The sequence below is a fragment of the Macadamia integrifolia genome, unplaced genomic scaffold (assembly GCF_013358625.1).
Source record: "Macadamia integrifolia cultivar HAES 741 unplaced genomic scaffold, SCU_Mint_v3 scaffold3498, whole genome shotgun sequence".
In the NCBI taxonomy this organism is placed as follows: Eukaryota; Viridiplantae; Streptophyta; class Magnoliopsida; order Proteales; family Proteaceae; genus Macadamia; species Macadamia integrifolia.
The window spans coordinates 2779-13130 of NW_024869554.1; the positions used below are offsets into that span (position 1 = coordinate 2779).

The 10352-nt window shown below is 39.9% G+C and overlaps 1 protein-coding gene across 1 annotated transcript; it reads left to right on the forward strand.

Moving 5' to 3' along the window:
* The first annotated feature begins 3186 nt into the window (after nt 1-3186).
* On the forward strand, nt 3187-8587 carry LOC122068175 (rop guanine nucleotide exchange factor 1-like). Its single transcript, XM_042632041.1, has 5 exons — nt 3187-3740; nt 3950-4066; nt 4172-4701; nt 6801-7154; nt 7993-8587. The coding sequence occupies exons 1-5, from the start codon at nt 3452-3454 to the stop codon at nt 8413-8415; spliced, it is 1713 nt and encodes a 570-aa protein (XP_042487975.1). The 5' UTR covers nt 3187-3451; the 3' UTR covers nt 8416-8587.
* The last annotated feature ends 1765 nt before the right edge of the window (nt 8588-10352 follow it).

Genomic DNA, 10352 nt, shown 5'->3' on the forward strand with positions numbered 1-10352 from the left:
GGTAAGCATCTTCAACGCAAGCTCTTGCACGAACCGTCAGATCTGAATCTGACCGACGTGGCTCAATCTGAGCCGTGTATTAAGGATCCCTCTGATTCTCTTATATACACATAAGCCCCTGCCTTCATATTTCCAGTGCTAAACACCCCTTATCAACTAAGACCTTCAAAATCTCAAAATTATATAAAAGCCTTTAAAATTTCAAAAATAAATTCTAAAAAATCCACCCAACACCGAGAGCATACCTAATGAATTTTCGGTTTGGATTTTCAAACCAGCTTTACGGAAACATTTATAACTTTTTCATATGATATCCGATCGAGATGAAATGAAGTGCGTTGAAACTGTAACTGGACGCTCTATGATTTTCCAGAAGACTCAATCATCTGACTCAATCATGTAAAAAAACCAAAATGCCCCTAGACCTTTCCAATGACGCATCTTTTTTATACAGAATTGGAACGCGATGAAATCAGAACCGTTGGAAAGATTGGATTTTTGTCGTATTGTTACATGGAGAACATTTTCTTTAAAAAATTCATTTTCAATGTTAAAACTGCCCTTGATTGCCACAAATGTCGTAACTTCTTCATACGGTATCAGAATGTGACAAAATTAGTTGCACTGGACTAGATAAATTACAATCTATATTTTTCATGAAGAAACAATCTTCCAAAAATATCATTTTCACTGTCGAAAATGCCCCTGAGCGTAAATAGGCCAATTTTACCAGTTTTGACCCAGAAACCCGCACCACATACTAAGGATGTATCAAACCATTCCATGCATATCAAGCGGTTCTGTTATCTCATCAGTGATATTGGACACTATCATGTCATCATTTTCAGCCATTGTCACCCAAACTGACCACGTCATCACCGCCACGTGGCTGGGTTGCCAACAAGGACAATCATAAAACAACAAATATAAACGATGCCAAAGACAACTTATTATGTATGTATTAATTGACTTTAAATGGTTCAATTTAGTTTAAACTATTTAATTTATACAATCTCAATTTTAAAATCAAAAGCAAATTATTTAGGGTAATTTACAGTGCCACCTCTTGGAGAATGCCACTATTAGAGAAGCACCCACTCTTTAATACCAAATTATACTCAGACCCCCTGCCGTTAGTCGCTGTTACGGAATATACCTTATATGATGATGTCAGCTACTATATATTTTTTTAAATACCAAAATACCCTTGCAAAAGGTGAAATACCTAATACACCCATCTGATAAGTCCCCATCCCTAAATCGATACCTAATATACCTTCACGTTTAGAGCACCGGCAATCACTCTCCGTGAAGAGCAGTGGCAGCAGCGATGGATGACATCAAGCAGCGACGAGTTGAATGGAAAGGAAGGGGAAGGGTTAGGCATGTTGAGGCTGAAGAGAGAGGAATGTAAACGCACCAAACACGACTCCGTCTTCTCTAAATGGAAGGTTTGTACTCTCTCTCTCTCTCTCTCTCTCTCTCTCTCTCTCTCTCTCTCTCTCTCTCTCTCTCTCTCTCTCTCCATCGTTGGTGAGATCGACCATATCTTCTCTACTGCTTTGCTTCCATTCCGGTTCTTAAATTTCAGATAGTAGTTTGTGATTTGTTCTTTTAGATTCTGATTGGACCTTATGAATGGGAAAGGAAGGGGCATAGAGGTACAAAACACACAACCTACCTATAAGTTGTTCATGTCCTAGTTGTATGAACTCAGCATATCGACATCCCTCACCGGCTTCGATGATCATGGTGGAGGTGGAGGAGAAGAAGGAGAGAGGAGGAGTCTTGGCGGGCTCGATCTAGATTGAATAGTAGTAGTGTACTTGGGACAAGCCGACAATGTGAGGACAAGACTCCAGCGTTACGGTTGGGCTAGTTCTCATCTTGGCCATGGCAATTGGGTTGGTTGTTTCGATCAAGAGGAAAAGTGTTGAAGCCTGTTAGCTTGTCCGGTGGTGGCACAGTGCCGGAAAGTGCGATAGGTTGAATCCTGTCATGAGCTATGCTCGCCTCTGTGCTAAAAGGCTCTCTCAACTCCACAGTGAAGGTGAGTGGGGGTAAAAACATGTGTTTTAGTCAATAGGGTATGACAATCATTTTAGTTCCTTGCTTAACAGCGACCGACAACAGGGGGTCTAAATATAATTTGGTATTAAAAAGGGAATGTTTCTCTAATAGTGATATTCTCTAGGGTTGACACTATAAATTTTCCAATCATTTATAAACAATTTCGATAGACAGTTGGATTGAATTTCAATAATTGATTTGGAGAGTCTCTTGCGGCCCGGGCTGAACAGCATGTTCATTATCATGTTTGTTTTTATAATACAAATGTGCATTATCATGTCACGTCTTCCCTTTGTTTGATTACAAAGATGTTTTAAAAAAAAAATTACACAAAAATGCTAAAGAAACTTTTCTGCTTCCTTGCACGGAGAAGGGTTATAATTGGGAATCCAGCGAGTGTGAAACACATGGCACATAAGGTATAATAAGGAACGCATCATCCTAGAACCCACCTGAAAATATATTATGTTAGAGCATCGACTATCATCTTGGATAATTAATGTATATCTAATCGTGGGTTACATAGTTGGTTAGGGGCGAATTGAGGATTGTGTGAATAGGTATACGGTCTCAGATTAGGTTACTCATCTATACATATAGATTTAAGTAGAGATCGTGATGGTAGATTGCTGAGTTGGTCTCCTGAGGATTAGTTAAAGTGTACCGATCTTCATACGGGTATTCATTAAAGAAAATAATAATAATACGTAGGGGGTAGTTGTAGAATGGGACCCACTTTTTTAACAGTGTATAACCGAATACAAAAATAACCGCAACTTTCTTTGCTTTCACAGATTCACACGCGATTCCCTCCAAACCCACTCCGAAATTCAACTAGTACTCTTTTAACGCGGGTCCCACCTGGACATTCCACACTTCCCAACGGCTCAACCTTTTGCAACGTCTCTATCCACGTCAGTAAAGTATTATTACGTGTCATATGACGTGGCTGGTAGGATCATATGGAATATGGACTAATAATAGGCAAAGTTGGTAGAACGTGGAAAAGAAAAAGACTTGTCGAGTGGGTAATGGGTATGGTCTGCTGTTAAGGAAAGCCGACCTGCAAATGGCTTCTCTTTTGCTTTTGGAGCATAAGAGACACACACACGTCACATACAAGTATACAACAGTCGCGAGGGTAGAGAGAGAAAGAGAGAGAGGGCAGAGGAGATTGTTGGTACTTGGTAGTGATAGTGAAATCTAAACCTGGCGTGCTCTCTTTTCTCCTTTTTCTTTTTTTCTCGCTCTCTGTGATACGGCTCTGCAACTCTAGCACATAACGCGAGGGTAAAGGATGGAGTAGCTTTTGCTTGCCGGAGGAAATGCACGCCTGAGATCTGTGTTCGCCTGTGGGCTTTATTTGGGGATTCTTTCATCAATGGGTAGCGTTTCGTCTGAGGATGGTTTCGATGAGCAGAGCGAACGGTTTGGGAGCTATAGTTTGAGTGCCGACGTCAGTGAATCGGAGAGTTCGAGTAGTTTCTCTTGTCGGCGCTATGATGGTGAGGGAGCTTCAAGTTCTCTTGCGTCTTCTCCACTTGCCGGACGTCCACCAACGGGTAATTCAGCTGTTCCGATGCCGCCGCCTTTGATGTTACCTGTCATTGGTGGGAGAGATGTGGTAGTTTGGGATGAGAAGTCGGAAAAACCAGATACAGAATTGTCTGGTTAGTTTTTCTTTCTATTTTATATTTCCCCTTTTTTGTTGATTTTTTTTTTTTTTTTTTTTTTCTCTGGAACGAACTTGCAGGAGATCTCACTTGGAACTGCTTTAGTGTTGTGTTGGTGCTTAAATTTCACGTTTCTGATCTATGCCTCTCATCTTAAACTACTGCTTCCTCTAGCGCATTTGATCTTTATCGGTTTATTTTTGCAGAAGTAGAGATGATGAAGGAGCGATTCTCTAAGCTTCTGCTTGGAGAAGACATGTCGGGTGGGGGTAAGGGAGTATGTACTGCTTTGGCAATCTCCAATGCCATTACTAATCTATCTGGTTAGTTATTTTGACTTTGCTATTTCATTCTTTTTTTCCCTGAAATTTTTATTTCCATTTCCTTTACTGTTCTTCGGTTTTCTGTGGGGGGTGGGGGAATGGCAGCCACTGTTTTTGGGGAGCTATGGAGGCTGGAGCCATTGGCGCCTCAAAAGAAGGCAATGTGGTGCAGAGAGATGGAATGGCTTTTAAGCGTGAGCGATTCGATTGTGGAACTCATTCCTTCGTTGCAAGAATTTCCTGGTGGTGGGACATTCGAGGTCATGGTTACTCGTCCGCGCACAGATCTCTACATAAACCTCCCTGCCCTTAAGAAGCTTGATGCAATGTTGCTAAGCATCCTTGATGGTTTCCGCGATACTGAGTTTTGGTATGTGGATCGTGGGATAATTGTGGCTGAAGCTGGTGATGGTGGTGATGCTTCCTCCTTCGGGAGACCTTCTATTAGGCAGGAAGAGAAGTGGTGGCTCCCTTGCCCCAAGGTTCCCCCCAGTGGTTTGTCTGAAGATGCGAGGAAGAGATTGCAGCAATGTAGAGATTGTGCGAATCAGATCCTTAAGGCAGCCATGGCAATCAATAGCAGTGTCCTTGCTGAGATGGAAATTCCGAATGCTTACTTAGAAACTTTACCGAAGGTAAATCATCCAGTCCTATTATTGAACTGATCTCAATGTGACCATCTTCAATTCATGAGTGGCAAGAATGATTCAATAGTAACTAAATTCTGTAGATATTTTCTTTTGTTTATTGCTTTTGATTTGTCCCGTACTGGCATGCAAATTGAACTGATCTTAATGTGACCATCTTCAATTGATGGGTGGCAAGAATGATTCAATAGTAACTAAATTTCTGTAGATATTATCTTTTGTTTATTGCTTTTGATACTGGCATGCAAATGGCGCTAATTTATTTATTTTTTTGGTCGTAAGTAGAACATGTAGGTACCTTATTGAGGGTGAACTATTTTAATGTTTAATTTTGATATATCAGTCAACGGTGGAGCTAGCGGAACTGAGTGATCAATTTAGTTGTTAATAGTTTTGGAACTTGGAAGTGAATTTAACATGCATTTCTTCACTGCTGTTTGTGCATGTGCTAGGGTTCTGTCTGTTAAATCTTACCTTAAGCTGTATTGTTAATCAATGAAGAACTTGGAAATGATGAGCTTCGTTTTTCCTTACCTTCGTAGTCGCGCTTCCTTATTTTGTTGAGTCTAACTTCATAAAACCTATTCCTATTTTAGAGACTCTGGGTGACTGTAATTCTATTTGTCTAGCTCACCAAGTGTATTTACCTGATGAATCTGTCATGGAAAAGAAGTTCTACACGGAAAGGAAATTGTCTACCTTAGTTTGTTACATGAAATTAGAGAGGATGTGAGAAATGAAACTTGTTGTGGGATTAGGTTTCCCTACTGGATTTACTCTTTTGTTTTATACCTTCACATGGGAAAGCTTGCATTTCTAATGGACATGTGAAGGTTAATATGACTCACAAAAATTAATTGATATTTAACATTCTTTCCATGGTACTTGATGACATTGAAACTGACATTGGTAAGTTTTAGTGGCCCCAAATGTCTTTTATATGTTGAGTGGTTGACCTGTGTTTCTGTCATGAAAATGTGCTTCCGCCTATAATTTGCAGTTGCCCTGCTTCATTTTGTGGCTTCTGCTCATAATTTTGAATTTTGTGTTCTCAATCACATATTTAAAACCGTAGCTGGAAACGACAGAAAGCTCTGAATCAATTTTGTGTTTTCTCATTTGAGGTTTTCAGAGCTCTGAATTATGCAAAGAGGAATCTCATTTATGTTTAATTACTAGTACAAATTTGATAGTTCAGGAAAGCACTTTACGAAGTAAAAGAACAGTTTTAAGTATTGAATTTCCTGACAGTTGGCACTTCATTATTTTTTTATTTTTTATTATTTTTCTTTCTTTCTTTCTTTTTTCTTTTTTTGGTGATAGGCTCTTCATTAATTCAACTCCTACTTTTTTTTTTTGAGGTTTGAGATTGTAGCATGTATAATGCAAAAGTAATTTTTTGGTGACGGCTCCAATGATATTCACATATAAATTGGAATGGAGTGGTTCCAAACATTGGAGCATGGGTATGTCGTGTCATTTATACGAAATAGAATATTGCGACTCCTTCTATTTTGATGTTTGAAACCACCTTGTTGGATGCCTTGTACACCATGAACTTAACAAAATCATTCGGGGCTAGTACTGCCCAAAATAGATAGATTGCTAAATTTACAAAATCATTTGGAATGTTGAATGGTCAGCTTGAGTGGCCAAGAAATCAAACGTTTCCAGGCTTCTTTGGTTACTGATTCACAAGATCAATCTCATTTGTCTCAACTTCCAATGATTCCAGTCTTCAAATTATTTCATTATTTGAGTTACACTTGACTACCAATGTCTTCATCGCAACTTCTCATTGAACAAAAGGGTTTTTTCCTCATGAAATCCTGCTTCTTTGCTCAGAACCCGTCTTTTATGTAGGCTATACAACATATCTTCCAATAATGGAAGTTAATGTAATCAATTAATCTTCATATAAAAAATTAAATACAAATCTCAATCTGCTGTGCTGACAGTCAGTCTGAACTTTTTATCTCATGCTATTGTTGTTTCCTGACACTAGTAATCTATAATAGCTTTCTTTTATCTCTATAATAGCTTTCTTTCTCATTTGTAAGCTGACATGGTATCAGCTTTTATTGCAGAGTGGAAAAGCTTGTTTGGGTGAGATCATCTACCGCTACATAACTGCAGACCAGTTCTCCCCAGAGTGTCTTCTTGATTGCTTAGATCTGTCTACAGAGCACCACACTTCAGATATAGCAAACAGGATTGAGGCTGCTGTGCATGTTTGGAGGCTGAAAGACCAGAAAAAACGTTCAAATCATGCAAAAACTGGCCGGTCGTCATGGGGTGGAAAAGTCAAGGGCCTTGTCGGGGAGATGGAAAAGAGTCACATTTTAGCACAACGTGCTGAGACTCTTTTACAGAGCTTGAGGATATGGTATCCTGGCCTCCCTCAGACTGTTCTGGATATGAACAAGATCCAATACAACAAGGTTTGAATCTTCTCTACAGTTTCAATGTCAGAGAATATAGTTTCTATGCTCTCCTGTCCTTGAATGAGTCAATATTAGTAACACCATAGATTGATCTGGTAATTGATAAGGAGGTCGAATTTTTTGCACAATCAGGACACATACATTTCCATGCTTCAGATAGATCATGTTCTTTTAGAGGCTGAACATTGTCAGATTTCTGAAGGAATGCATAAATTAGTTTATGCAAGGATTTAGGGATGGACCAAGGGATCCGATGGCCACTGCCATTCCTGAGCCCACTCGGCTGAGTTTTGTCTGGAATGGCCAGAGTTTGGGCACAGCAGGGGCTATCCAAGCATCTTACAGCAAAGTTCTAGGGTGGGATTGCCAAGTTGACTCAGATCAGGAGCTGATCCTGATACAACTTGGCTGGTCTGGCCAATACATCCATAATCCTAAATCTGTGGGTTTGTGTGCATTCTTATGGACAAATCCATTGATTGGCTCAAGTTGAGCAGTTCATGTCATTCCTTATGGAGGATTTGCCTCTTTCAAGTGGACAGTAGCCACTGGCTTGTCAATAAATATTTTGGTTATAAGCATCCTTCAAGTAGTAGCGGGAGCCTCGTGCACTGGGTTGATCTTTGTTTTAAGCATCCTTGAAGCCCAGGCTTTTCCAATAGCTGCTGTTGGTGCTTGTTATCTAGCCTTGTGGCGGATCATCGTGATTATTTTACTTGTTTCTGTATTGATTAAAAATAAAATTAGAATTTCTTGTCAATTTTGTCAGCATAAATATGGATACTTCACTAACAAGAGAAAAGATGGAAGAATTAATAATTTTTTCTTGCTGTAGGATGTGGGGCAGTCGATCCTTGAGAGCTACTCAAGGGTGATGGAGAGCTTAGCCTTTAACATAATGGCGAGGATTGATGACCTCCTTTATGTAGATGATGCTATCAGGCAATGCGCAGTGGCAGAGTCGATGTCTTTGTTTGGACGGGGAGGATTGGGTGGTCTTCCCATACAGAAGCGGATTTCCCCTAGCCCATTCTCTATTCAACGATCTCCTTATGCATCTTCATTTGCAACACCTACCTTCAGTGCCACTCCGGTAGTTGAAAGTCCTGGGAGGGGACATCCCTCATTAAGGAAGAACAATCACAAGGGATCGCAGGATGCAAAGTTAGAGAAATCTGCAGATGTAGATAGAATTTGGTCATATGCTGGAAACCTCAGTAGTAGAAAAGATGCCGGTGATGCTCCGGAACGGGACTGATGTAAGATGATAACCCATTGGAATGTATGGTTGGTGGCTTCGCTCCTGTGTATTTTTTAGTAGTAGTAACATATTCAAAATTCTGATCTTGTTATTGCCTCAGGTCCTAGATGAACGATGAAGGGATTATGTAATCCCATGTTTATTACTGAAGCAGGTGGTGCTTGCTCAACTGACAAAAGATAACAGTACTTTAGCTCCCTAGTGAGGGTTTTAAATGTCCATATGATATTTTTAACCAATCGGTTGAAAAGAAAATTACCCATATGTTGATAATCAGATTAAGTCAAAGGCTTTAGTACTACGGATGAAATGGGGATCTCTTTTTGCCTCTTGTGGGCCTGTGGGGAATATATGACTATGAAGCTGAACAGAACAGCTATATGAGAGATGAAAAGATTCCCGACAATGGGTTGGCAAAAAGCTAGCATGCACCAAAGCTGCCTTGTCCTTGTGCAGCAGAATTTGGCAAATGCTTGAGTAGTAGGGGAGGGGAGTATAGTTAGTGGAGGACAAGGTTCCTCAGCACAGGCTGTGATCAGGGTTTTAAGAATCCGGATCCAAATCGGTCACCTCCCACCCACCTCCCTAATTATTTCTAGGGGACACAGTTCCACACTTCCACTACACATTTTGGTCTCACTGATTTCAGTGGTGCAATGACCATATAATTGGTCTTAAGTAATGCTAATCCCGACTATTAATCATAACTGTGGTATTAAATCTACTTCACTTATTTATTTTTTTTTTAGGTAAATGTATAGTATTATAAAAAAAAGAAATGAACAAAAGTACAGAAGAATGTAGATCCCCATACCCCTTCTTTAGACTAGAAAAATTTTGGCTAGTTACCTGGGTTGCAATCAACTAGTTACAACTCTTGCTGGCAGCCAAAGTAATGGAATAATTTACTTACCCTTAGGGTTCACAAATACCTTATTAGGTTATTGTATTTTTTAAAAAAGCCCTTTAAGATTCCATTCACAAATACCCTCTTAAGTTATTGTATTTTTTAAAATCTTCCCGAAAGCAAATGGAATCTTGTAAAAAAAAAAAAAATTATAAACATACTCAGATCCTCTCCAACCACTGGGTGTACTAGCGCGGCATCTGATGGCAAAGAGGAGTTGGCGGTGTGCTCCCATGTGTTGGGATGTATGCATGGGCCTTCTGATCCGTCGGATGTCATGCTGGTATGCCCAATGGCTGGAGAGGATCTGAATCCCTGATAGACTTCCCTTTTGAATCTCATTCTCATTTTCTGGAAACCTTGATTACTCCTACTCCTTTTATGATTATTGGTGATTTCAATGAGCTCCTTGAGACCAAAGATAAATTTGGAGGCAAACCAATCTCCGCATCCCACACCTCAGCTCCAAGATCTCCTATCAACCTTCTCGTCGGATGAAGTTACCCCATCTGGTCCTTGCTTTACATGGTCTAATAAACAAAAACCACCTAATTGTATCATGTGACATCTTGACCAATGTGTCGGCTGTCCAGATGCTTTTCCCTCTTCCTAAGTTCATCTCTCCGCACGTTACCCTCGTGAGGATCTGATCACACCCCTCCCCCTCTTCTCCTCAACATTTCACTTCCTAGAATTTCTTTCAAGATGTTTCAACTCCTAGCTGCGTGGACCAAGCATCCTGATTTAAGTATTTTTTTTTTCTCCTCGTAGTGGCTTTCCCTTTGCAGAGAATAATCTGCTTACCAAATAAATGGTATTACTATCTTCCTTAAACAATGAACAAGGATGCTTTTGGTCATCTTTCCACACTCAAACAATCCTTACTTGACCATTTTCACTCTCTTGAACATCTCGAATGAATTAATTGGTCTTTTTCATATGAACCCATTTTTTTTGAATCTTTATTTTGAACCCTACAGCGTTGATTGACTCTATTTCGCCATTTTTGTGGCACTAATCTAGCCCT

Bases quoted from the DNA above. Each gene is read 5' to 3' on its own strand.
- LOC122068175 (XM_042632041.1), top strand. From the start codon at position 3,452: ATGGGTAGCGTTTCGTCTGAGGATGGTTTCGATGAGCAGAGCGAACGG. The intron at 3,741-3,949 runs GTTAGTTTTTCT...TTATTTTTGCAG, and splicing joins ACCAGATACAGAATTGTCTG to AAGTAGAGATGATGAAGGAG. The intron at 7,155-7,992 runs GTTTGAATCTTC...TTCTTGCTGTAG, and splicing joins ACAAGATCCAATACAACAAG to GATGTGGGGCAGTCGATCCT.